Source organism: Epinephelus moara, chromosome 18 (assembly GCF_006386435.1).
Source record: "Epinephelus moara isolate mb chromosome 18, YSFRI_EMoa_1.0, whole genome shotgun sequence".
Taxonomy (NCBI): domain Eukaryota; kingdom Metazoa; phylum Chordata; class Actinopteri; order Perciformes; family Serranidae; genus Epinephelus; species Epinephelus moara.
Window position 1 is genome coordinate 21,289,206 of NC_065523.1, and position 12,139 is coordinate 21,301,344.

At 42.9% G+C, this 12,139-nt stretch overlaps 1 protein-coding gene across 5 annotated transcripts in view; it reads left to right on the plus strand.

The window, feature by feature from the left end:
- camsap3 (calmodulin regulated spectrin-associated protein family, member 3) overlaps positions 1-12,139 on the plus strand; it is a 36,887-nt gene that overhangs the window by 21,505 nt on the left and 3,243 nt on the right. Inside the window, exons 3-17 of one of the 5 annotated variants that reach the window (XM_050068818.1) lie at positions 820-960; positions 1,991-2,077; positions 2,488-2,520; positions 4,000-4,138; positions 4,229-4,368; positions 6,416-6,500; positions 6,615-6,657; positions 6,760-6,815; positions 7,093-7,165; positions 7,252-9,397; positions 9,498-9,622; positions 9,903-10,195; positions 10,291-10,384; positions 11,762-11,880; positions 11,973-12,091. In XM_050068818.1, the coding sequence (XP_049924775.1) occupies positions 820-960; positions 1,991-2,077; positions 2,488-2,520; positions 4,000-4,138; positions 4,229-4,368; positions 6,416-6,500; positions 6,615-6,657; positions 6,760-6,815; positions 7,093-7,165; positions 7,252-9,397; positions 9,498-9,622; positions 9,903-10,195; positions 10,291-10,384; positions 11,762-11,880; positions 11,973-12,091 (3,693 nt within the window). The remainder of the gene's footprint in view (positions 1-819; positions 961-1,990; positions 2,078-2,487; positions 2,521-3,999; positions 4,139-4,228; positions 4,369-6,415; positions 6,501-6,614; positions 6,658-6,759; positions 6,816-7,092; positions 7,166-7,251; positions 9,398-9,497; positions 9,623-9,902; positions 10,196-10,290; positions 10,385-11,761; positions 11,881-11,972; positions 12,092-12,139) is intronic. The other 4 variants (XM_050068821.1, XM_050068822.1, XM_050068819.1 and 1 more) reach the window with 4 other exon arrangements.

Here is a 12,139-nt window from a genome sequence, read left to right on the forward strand (position 1 = left end):
CGCTCTAACTGAGCTGATAATGTTGGGGGTGCATTTTAATGGGCTCTCGCCTTTAGAAAAAGCTCTTAAATGGTCTCTCAAGTATACTTATGTCTGTTGGATATACATGCTTAGGAATTTCAACTATGTGATTAACAGATTTATTGTTTTGATTGTATTTGTGTGAAAAAAAAACATGTTGATTAGATTTTCTATCCATCGTATTGTCTGAGAAAAACACAATCATACACCAAAACTGCAGTAGCTCCATGAAGCACCTGTCTTCTTACAGAGAAAGCTGTTCATTGTTGTGCTTCCTGGTGATCTAGTTACAGCACCTCATTTTATGCTGTAGTCTTTTGCACATGAGTCATACAGCAATATTTCACTGCACCAAAGGGAAGCGAAGCTCGCTGAAGAGAAGGCAAATAAAGGTAAAGCAGCTGAGGAATGACAGTCCTGGGACACACACGTTATCATACTTCAGGCCCATTGCTTATTTAATGATTTAATGATTGTACAAACAGAGGTCCAAAGTTCACCCACGTCTACTGATGTGTGTGTTTGCCCACTGAAAACTCTTGTCAGTGTTTCTGCTGACTCACAGCTGGCTTCTGGTGACCTCTAGAGGAATCTGCTGGTAGAAAATGGAAGCGCTGCAGCAGTTGGAGGTGATCTCCGCTCTACAGTGAGCAGTGCCCTGTTAGAGCACTAAAATGTCAGCGTCCAGCATTATTGTGTTAGCTGTGATTGAGTGATGCTGTCTGGGCTCTCTGGTCTTTGCCGTAAATGGTCCTGCATCTGACAGTTCCTCTTCCTTCTCCCATGTGATTGGTGCAGAGCGCTCACCTGGCAGTGATAGATGCCCTGATGGTCGTGGGAGCCATGGAGACGGTGACTGCGGTGAAGACATGTGGTTCTGCCGAGCTCCTGGGAGGAGTCTCCAGCTGGGAGGATGCTCTCCTTCATTGGGTTAATGGGGTAAGGAGCAAGCCAGAGAGAAACGATGCATGTTTAAAGCACACATACTTGTTCAGACTTTTATCTTACTCTCTATCTTTTATCAAAGATCTGTGTTGTAGATGATTGTAGATGTCCGTTTAGCTACAGAAATATAGATGCTGTAGTAAGTGAGGAAAGTTTATTTAAGTCAGTAATAAAATTGTTAAAAAATAAGAGCAAAAGAAACTGTAAAAAGAACCAAAGCATAAGCAACACCAACCTTAAATACACACGCTAGACAACATGAGGTGAGACAAAGGCCAGTTTGAATAAGTTAGTCTTTAGCTGCTTTTTGGAAACGTTAACAGAGACTGCAGAGTGTATGCCTACAAGACGAGTGTTCCACAGTGTCAGAGCTACCACGTCAAAGTCACAGTCACCTTTGGTTTTAAATTGAAGGTGAGGTACGACCAGTAAGCCTTGGCCCTGTTTTGGAAAGCGGGTTGTACAAACTAAGGCTAATCCTGAACTCTGAGTTAATGAACCACAAGATGCTAATTCAGAGTTGTTGGTTACAGAGCAGCTGATCGCTTTGTTCAATCAACTTTAAGTATGTTCACTTTGAGTAATGCTCCTCAGTGTTTTATTCAATGTTGTCCATCAATTCATCATTTAGGCTAAAGCCCACGTTACATTTTAAATACAGTTGTTCAGATTTAATCTGATGGGGACAAAACACAGGGGGCAGCAACTCAAGATGGAAAATATAGTTGACTATGAAAAAAAAGGATCAAAATACGAGACAAGTTGTGAAGTTCACAATCTGATTGAGTAATAATGTGGTTGCTGATTTGCACTTGAAAAGGTGTAGTTGAAATAAAGTAGACATCTGTTTGGATCTTTGGCTCCACAGCATTCAGTGGCTTTATTTCAGCTACTTTAACAAATGTAGTACATTTAAAAATTGTCACTGAAATCCTGTTAAAATACGAAGCCTATTTAAAAACAATAATGTGTAGGTCTGTGATCTATGTGTGTTAACCATTTTGTTCTCTCGGCATGCTCCCAGTTAAACCAGAAGTTAAGAGAGCGTACTGAAGGAGCCCAGAATGACACATCTCAGGCCATCACAGAACCCCAACCTGTTCAACCGTCTGTGAGTATCACATTACACATCCAGCGTATTTCTATTCTATCTCTTGTCACATATCATTTTGTCCGGACACACGTGATAATCTGTGCAGGATTATGCACTCAGTGCTATAAAAAAAAGCTCCCAAAATGCTGTGTTTTAAGCTCATATTGTTGGTTTTGCTGCACTTGTAGGCTTTTACCCACCCATACTCTACAAGCACCGCCAGTGTTGGTTGACACAATAAAACTGGAAGGGTAGCGTCATTGCTTTGTCAACAAGGTTGTCTTGTCATTTCAAGAGAGTACCGTCATCACAAAACCCTTTCTCTAGTTTGTCTAGTTCTTCCACTGCAGGCTTAATACCTCTCCTTGTGCTCCTGTTTTCCATTTCCTTGTCTTTCTCTATTTCCTGTCCCTCCTCCTTTCCGACAGTGTCCCACTCGCTGGTACTGGAAACTTGTTCCTGTAAGTTCCCTCCTTTCCTCTGCTCCCTCCCCCTGCCCCTCCATCCCTCCAGTGTCTTCATCAAATTTATCAGCAGTTATCTGATGGTCAGGTGTGTTTTGATTTCGCCGTATGATGGTGTGAGAATGCTAATGTGCATCACATCCTAATCTGCATTAAAGTGCACGTCACAGCATAAATGTCAACAGGGCGGGGCAGGACCGGGGCACTGTGTTTGTTGACAAACGAGTGGTGCATGAATCACAATCTGTATTCAAACAGGCCTTGAAACTGCCATGTTCGACCGGTTCCTCTGGTCCTCTGTGCCACTGAGGTGTGTGTTTGTGTGTGAATGGCTGTGGGGGTTAACAGAGACAGGCTTTAGTCAGATGGTCCCTGCAGACAGTGAGCTGTTTGTATAGACACAGTAATTGTACCTGAAACAATTTTTTCTCTCTTGCCTCCTGAGACTCACTTGTCCCACTTTTTCCTGACAAAACCTTCCTTCTCTTTCTGCTCTGATTGAGTCACTCACTCTGCATCTGCCATTTGTTCACCAGCACTCTCTTGTACACATTAGCATGGCCTTTATTTGTTCTCTTCTCTTACACTCATACTGGAAATCTTTTTATAATGTTTCTGTTATGTGTCAGAGTGCATATAGACTTCAAAGTCTCCACCCATGTTTGGAAAACCCTGACTTTGATGATGGTTTTAATATTAACCAATCCATCGAATACTTTGTATACCACCCCGATTCCAAAAAATGGTTAGACGCCATGTTAAACATTCATAAAAACAGAATGCAGTGATCTGCAAATCATTTTGGACATACAGTGGAGGAAAATTCTTTTCATTAAACATATTTCCAGTGCAGATATTCACATGAAATTTAGACCAGACATTGGTGTCAACTCAAAAAAACTACACAGATAAAATGATGATGGGAAAAAAGTTCTGAACGTGCTACAAAAATCAATTTAATCTTGGAGAAGCCTTTGTTTGTAATGCAAGCTCCAAGATGCTTCCTGTATAAAGAAACTAATCTCTCATGGTGTTCAGATGGGATTTTCACCCATTATGCCACACAGGAAGTCTTTAAATCTTAAAGATTTTGCTGGGCCCTCCTTTGAATCTTAAGAAAGAATTTCACTCGTAAAACTTTAACAATTATTTTCCTCAGCACCCAAATACTAACTGAGTCTTGTTAAAGAAAGTTTTTAGCATGTGTTGCAGACATCAAACTCAGAATTACGGCATATTTACAAAAACCAGTAAAGTTAATCAGTTTGAACATTAAATAAATATTAAATATCTTGTGTTTTTTAATTTAATTGAGGTCAAAAAGGATTTGCAAATAAATGCATTCTGTTTTCATTTACAATATACACAGCGTCCCTTCTTTTTTGGACCTAGGGTTGCATAAACATTAACAAAAAGACCAAAGGTCACATTTCAGTATTTGACTGTCCTGTTTGTTTGTTTGTTTGTTTTGTTCAGCTCCGCTACAGGAAGGATAAAATACAGTCCAAACACACGCCTATTTTTCCAGTGGTGAATGAAGTCAAAGACCTGTCCACTGGTTGTGCTGTTGCTGCAGTCATACATTATTATTGCCCTGGCCTGCTAAGACTTGAAGGTACCAACAGATGTTGTAACCACAAACATGTTTTTAGTTGCTAATGTGTTTACATCAATGTAACTCTTTTTTTCCACCTCTCTCTGTAAGATGTTTGTATGAAGGAGTCCATGTCTGTAGCAGACAGCCTTTACAACCTGCAGTTCATCCATGAATTCTGTGACAGCTGTCTGAAGAGCTGCTGTCACTTGGCGCTGGAGGACATGCTCTACACACCACAGGAGCTTCAGGTACCTACATTCACACTCCTGGGGCTGTATTTACAAGCATTATGCGTATACTATCAGAGAGCTGCTCACTTAGCATAAAACCTCCTAGCAAAGAGTCCTAGCTCATGAGTGAATTAGGAAAGTAAGGGAGGGACAAGGAAGTGACAGAAACTTTAACCTTAATGAGGAGGTGTGGTTGACCCCGTTGCTACGTGTGATGCAGTCATTTAAAAGGTGGGATTGGTTGTCCTTTTGTGAGCCTGCAAGGTGTGGACACCCAGTGGAAACAAAATGAACTGCGTCACAATATGAGACTGGGAAAGCCCTGTCATTGTTAGTGTGATCACTTTGCTGATGGAAGGTTGAGACAGACTGAAGTCATCACTGCGGCACTGTCGCATTTTACAGTTGCCAAATATCTTAGCGTAGTGATCACTTTTATTTCTGGCGTTATGGAGTCATTGCGTTAGGTTGGAGATGTAAGTGCATCTCTCATGACATTGACTACAACTATTATTCTTTAACCATCTGATCTGTAGGTTGCCCCCCCTTCCCTCACTAAGTCTAAAAAGGATGTACTTGCTTTTGCTACCCTGCTAGCCAAAAGATTAATTGTAATTAATTGGAAATCAACAATACCGCCCTGTCATGCCCACTGGATTAGAGACACCCTTTATTTTCTTAAGCTGGAGAAAATCAGACTGTCTTTAACTGGCTGCGCTAGTAAATTTGGGAAATTATGGGGCCCATTCCTTCAATTCGTTAAGAAGACAAATCTTCCACTCACCCCTGACTGACACGACTGAAGCTGCTTAGAGAGACTTGTAGATATTTTGTTTCGGTTGTGATGAGAGTTATATGCCGCTACTCTGACTTGGGATGTCTGTTGCTATCTCTATTGCAGTTTACTATTACCTGACTGATGTGCCTGTGTTCCTCTTATCTCTTTTTTTTATTTATTCATTTTTATTTTTTATTCACTTTTTATCCTTTTATTTTTTGTAATTGTCTATTTCTGTCCTAGTCCTACTTTTTAATTAATGTATTTAATTATTTTTATTGTGGTTGTTCTAAGTTTTATATAAATTGTTCGGATATGCAGCGATACTTCAGTGACCACTTTCTTTTTCTGTTGTTTTTCTTAAAAGGAAAAAATGTATACTTAACTCTTTGTAAATGTCTTAATACAATTGTATACATCTGCAAAACCCAATAAAAAAAAGTTGGGGGGAAAAAAAAAAAACATCTGATCTGTAGCGTTTCATGAACTCACAAGCCTTTTTTACACACCCAAACAATGCAGGCATAATGCCGCTCCAGTGTGTGAGTTTTGATGTCATGCCGGCGTCCCGGAATCAAAAGAGGCATGACAGGTGTGACATGTAGCACAACAACATTGGTCTCTAATGTGACATATATGCATCAGATCGTGTTTTCTAAACAATAACAATGGCATAACATGGCAGTAACGGATGGTAAGGAGCTCCCGGACCTTATTGCCCTTTCAGTTTGCAGACATTTTCTGTCACTGTTCTTTTTTAAGTTGGCTGGTAGCTGTTTTTTTATATCCGTCACATCCATCCTGGTCCCATCCTGCTGGGTGTCCATTTTACACAGACATCGATTTAGCGCTGTTACTACCTGGGCTGCCAGCTTAATGCGAGACAACTGTGTCCCCACATTCTGTGATCGTACCTTTTATACAGAACGGCGAAGCAGAACAACAGCGCGACATTCCTGCCTTGAACAGGCAGCATTTTATTCTGCTTAAGAAAATCTTAAGCACCTTAAAATTCCTCTTCCCTCCCCTAACACTTTTTCATTTTAGGAGGTCTCTTTCTCTTTGCGAATAATTTCTATCTTTACAAGGATATGGTCTTAACTGTAAGTAAAAATTCTGTCATTATTGTAGAATTCTTGTAGGATTTCATCACAAGGAGCAACTGTTTGTGCTAGGAACCTTTTGTGAATACGGCCCCTGATCATTACTCGACAGATTGACACATTAAAAAAAATATTGAGTACTGTATTTTTTCCTTAAAGCCTGATTTTATTTGTCTATGTTCAGGTCAACTTGCTGAGCTTCCTAGCAGAACTGCTCAGCTGGTTTGAAGTACGAAAGCCAGAATTTGTTCAGCCAATAGACACATTGGGTAAGTGTCATCAGTTTTGTGGTGCTGTGTAAGGTTGTGTAATCCTACAAGGAAGATCATTACATTAAATATCAATCAATACAAAGTCTGACTGGGGTTTGTCTTTTTTCTTAGATGGATCCGCACCAGTAACTCCAAGTAGCTTGAGTGGTAGCAGGTACAGAAGCTCTCTGAATATGATTTAGCTTTTGTAATAGTCTGGTTTATTGTTTGGTTGAAGCATTTATTCAAATTGAAAGTTTGTGTCTCTGCCTTACAGTACCTCCCCTTCTATTTTCAAGAAGCCTTTCCTCCCCATCTCCTCTCCTGCGTCAGGTAAGATTAAGACAGTGTCCTGTCATCATTACATCAAGCTTCAGTGTTTTGTATATGTTTCTGTCATTTTACAATGTGGTTTACCTATTTCCCTCAATCCCTGTGTGTCTTTTAGTTGTGTTTTGTGTTGTATTACAGTCTTTGTTTTCTTCATTTGATGGAAATGTGAGACTTTTGTACATATTTTTTTCCCCTTTTATTGTTGTATTGCTTGATTTGTGCATCCCTGTGTGGTGTGCATGCCTTTACGTGTCTGTGTGTCCCCCATTGTACTCAGGATCTTTGACTCAGTCTACCTCAATGTCTCATATAGAAGGAGTTGGAAAGACATGGAGCAAGAAACCTCTCAGGTAGGATCCCTATATACAGTACCATTTAAACACTTTCCTTTTTAAGTATTTTTATTGTTCTTACATTTGCTTATTTTTCTTCTCAGCCGCCCCTTGTCAGCAGTATCCTTCAGCATTCCTTTTGGCCTGGACAGTGATGTGGACATTGTGATGGGCAACCCTGTGATAACCCGCTCTGTGAGCTCAGACCAACTCAACCCAGCAGGCCAAAACATGACCCGGGTACCCTACACCCCTCCTGAAGACCTCAGCCATTTGCTGAGCAAACCTCCTGGTCCCAATGGTCCACAGAGAGCTTCTTGGGCCACACAGACTCCCGGAATTCCAAGGTTGGCAGAAGAGAATGGCATTGCAGCGAGTGAAGCGGGAGAGCTGCCTACCATTGAAGAGGCTCTTCAAATTATCCACAACGAGAGCAAGATGGAGCCCCGTTTACACCCCGATGGTGCTCCTGATGGCTTCTACCTCCACTCACCTGATGATCCCGCTAGTTCTAGACATAACAACTTAGCACCCATCAGCTGCTCTGCCCCTACACGCTCAGGAATGATGTATCGGCCCACGGGAGAGCCCAAGGAGCCCACTCGCATAAGAAACACCTCTGAATGTTCACGAGATGATGACTCGGTCTTGAGAGACGGCAGTGTGGACTCAGATGCATCAGAAGACCTGCCTAAGGCCCAGTCCACTCCAACCACACCGGCTGCTGGTGCACACCCTGCCAGAGGCCATGGCAAAGATGTGTCTGATAGTGGTGTAAAGATGACCAGCTTTGCAGAACGCAAAAAGAAGCAGATTATGGATTCTCCCAAAGCCAGCGACCCCTCTTCTTCTTCTCCTCCGATGACCTCGTGGGCACAAAAGTCTGAAGAAAGCCCCAGCAAGAGCCCACAACTCAATAATGAGGTGTCTGAGCTGGGAACTCGGCTTGAAGAAAAGCGCAAGGCTATTGAAGCCCAGAAGAAACGCATTGAGGCCATTTTTGCAAAGCACCGGCAAAGACTAGGTAAGAGTGCCTTTCTGCAATTAAAGAAGGAGCAACGTGAGGACAATGGCGAGGGGGAAGGAGGGGACGGCCAGGTCAGCACCTCATCCACAGAAGAAGACCTCTCTCGCTTGACACTGGAAGAAAGGCTTGCTCGAATGGAAGAGGAAGAGCAGCAGGAACAGGACCAACAGCACCCCTCTGTGGACGATAAGGGTAATCTTAAAGGAGGACTTCAGCTCAACAAACAGGTCAGTCACTCCAAAGACAAGGCAGGTACACCAGGAGAGAAGGGCTCGGGGACTCCTGGTGAGAAAACAGTAGCTCCACTAGGGGACTATAACAATGCTGTATCCAAGCTGACTGCAGCTCTTACCTCTCTGCAAAGTGACATGCAAAGGCTGACCGAGCAGCAGAACCAGCTAATCCAGAAAAAAGCTGTAACTCCCAACAACAAATCCTGGGTCATTCCAGCCAGCCCAAAAACCTCCGCCCCGGCACCCCCTGCACGCCTGTCACGGGAATCCACTCGAGATTTAAATTCAGCCTCCTCCTCTCCGTCTCCATCCCGCAAAATCACAAACTACACCACTCCTCCTAAATCCCCTAAAGTCCATCGCAGAGCCCAATCTGTGCCCCCTAAAAGCCCCAAACACCACCAACACAGTCGCCCAATGGATGTAAAGGTCCCAACCCTGTCGAGGGTTATAACCGCACCTCAAAACGTGGACCGCATCCCTCACCTTCGTCGTGTAAATCCCTGGCAATCCCATGACCAGACTTTGTCCTCATTCTCCATTGGTGATTCTGACAGCCTAGACAGGCTGCGCTCATCCGCACCAACTCCTGTCCCCACACCGACTCTGACCCCTGTACCAACTCCTGTACCAACTCCTGTCCCGACTCCTCGTCCTGCTGTAGATGAAACTTTGTCAGAGGTAGGCTCCAATGACGACCATAGTATATTTAGCATGGACTTGGAGGCCGGGCCCTCGCATGGTCCTTTGCCTAAGAGAGAGGGGCTTGAAATCAGGGCCTGCAGCTCTGGTGCCCCATCGGAGTGTTCCTTTGAGAGCGATGTCCCTGCAGCGATGCTTAATGGCAAACGCAGCAGCCTAATAGAGATCTCGCTGTCTTCTCTGCGAGGGGATGCGGAGGAGGATGACCAAGTACCTGACGCTTTCTCTGACTCGATGAGCGACCGGACAGAGCCAGAGACGAAAGGAGGAGTTGGTTTCTTTTTCAAGGTAGGTAACTGATTATTATTAGGTACTGTATGTGCTTTTCTAAATTTGTCATTTTTGTAAAATCACTTAATTCATGTATGTTTATTTCTGTCTTCTTTAGGATGACAAGGAGCGACCAGAGGATGAGATGGCCCAGCGAAGAGCAGCTTTGTTGGAGAAACAGCAGAAGAGAGCAGAGGAGATGAAGAGACGCAAGCTTGAGCAGGAAAAAGAGAAAGAATCAAAGTGAGAGACTCCTGCATTCATAAGCAAATGAAGACTTACGATCTTGCATTAAAATTGATCACGTTTTTAAAGTTTGAACATTGCTTTGGATAAGGTTTTCCAGCATATAACTGATGATGACGATCAGGACTTATCTACTTATTGTCTTCTGTTTAGTGAATTAAACAAATTGTGTCCATTACATGTCTGATACATCAGTATTCTCATGTTTTTATCACAGATTTTGCAATGTCAGTGTCACACATTGAACGTTTTACCATTCATCTTCTTGTACTTTTAGCAAGCCTCAGTGGATGATCATTGAGGGCTGGGGGAATAAGAACGAGGACAGACCCCAGACCCCAGGCACTCCTCCAGCATCACGCACCCCACCAGTTGAGGGTACTCCCCAGCGCAGAGGAGACTTTACAAGGCAGGAGTATGAGAGGAGACAGCAGCTGAAGATCATGGAAGACTTGGACAAGGTTCTGAGGCAGAAACCGACCACGGTTCGCGGTGTCAAGAAGCAGAGACCCAAGACTGTGTTCAGAGATGACTCCGTCCTCTCTCATAGTCCCGCCAAGGGTTTCATGGGTAAGTAGGTCTGATGTTTAACCACCGTGGTCTCATGCACTCATCCTACGCTCACTTGTATTTAGTTTCTCATTATCATTTTTTTCTCCCTCTAGGCACCAGGCTGAACAAGGTGTACTCCCACTCAACCATGAACCTGTCCTCCATGGCGAATGATTCTGGAGGGCTGTCTGTCAGGAAATCTCCAAGGTAACCTGCACAGTGACAACGGCTCGTAGTCTGGAAAGTCAGAGGCAAAAAATTCAGCCTTAAACAGAATTCTGATTATTTTATGTCCAATAAAGAAATGAAAAGGGTATTTTACATCATGTGAGTAAATTTCATATAATAATGCAGAGTTGGGAAATATAACAGTGTTTCCCACACGTAGACTCGGGTGGGCCCCCTGCTGCAAAAGTTTTTTTTTGGCGACCCATTTTGGCATTTTTAATTTGTAGTTCTGTCTAAGAGAGCGACGCCATCTGCAGTTGACTAAGTAGTGGGCAATCTCCCCTCGCCCTATGCCTCATGTACCTGTTTGTTCTGCTACTGTGGCTAAGGCGGAAGCTCCCTGTAGCGCCAATGTTGTGTCAACTTCTGTTCCCCCATCGAACAGTGTTTACCCTCTGCTAACATGATGCTTCCTGTGGAGCCCCCCCTCTGTGGTTGGTTCAGATTTAGGCAGGGGGGAACACATATCAACTGGGAGACAGTCTGGTTTATGTCTCTGTAAGCCATTAGGACATTGGGCCAGAAAACACACTGATAGACTCTATTATGAACAATATGAAGGAAAAAAGTTAATCGTTTGACAGCCCTAAAAACTTTCCTGCCCCTTTCCCTGCTCTTCTGGAGTTTTAATTCCCTTGATTTTTACCCCCCATAGTCTGCCCATCCATTGTATCTATGAGAAGTAGTCTAGTATCACTGCTGTTTGTGATAGTGTGTTTTAAATTGCATTGCCTACTTATTCCACATTTGCAAGTTGTGTCTAAGCAGAGAGGGAGAGAGTCAAGAAGACACACAGACACACACAAGCAGACAGACAGATGGAGACAGTTAGAAGATAAAAATTAGCTCTACTTGTGATTAGACAAGAGCATAATGATGTAATCTAGATGACATTAGTGGAAATAACAATGAATCAAAATACTGTGATAAAGGTCACACCACATGTTGTTTGTCACATGAAGTAGACCATTTTTGTGCTGATTATTTCCACTAGCTACCACCACAAGTGTATTTCATACATTTGGGAAACATTGTACACCATTACACTGATTACACAAGGTAAACTATGATTCAGTGGAGTGAAATTAACATTAATTACCTCTGTTTGTTGATTGTGTCTAGATTAACATTGATCGTCTGTAAATATTTTCTGCCAGCACTAATTGCGTTCCATGAAATATTGTTAGAATATTGATATCAAAAGTATTCTGTGTGTGTTAATGTATATAACTACTACAAGTTTTGTGGTAGCTGTTATCAGGGGCAAAGGTACATGTAACATATAACATGTCAACACAGCCTCAAGGTCTATACCTGACTTTCCTCACTAAGCTTTCTTTTTTTCTCTCCCTCCAGCCGTTCACACTCTCCCTCCCGGCTGATGTCACCAGGACGAGGGAGTGCTCACAACAGAGAGAAGGACTGGGAGAATGGCTCAACTATTTCCTCTCCTGCGTCAATCCCGGAATACACAGGTCAGCAGTATATTCCATACTGAATTAGATTATTTAAAAAATGAATCCAGTGGTCATTTTTTCTTATTGGATTTGGACATACTGTCTTGCAGGACCAAAGCTGTACAAGGAGCCGAGCTTTAAGTCCAACAAGTTCATCATTCATAATGCTATCACCCGCTGCTGCCTGGCTGGGAAGGTGAATGAACCACAGAAAAACAAGATTGTAGAGGTAAGCCATCCCACTGTTTCAGAGTCCAACACAGAAGTCCACCCTAAC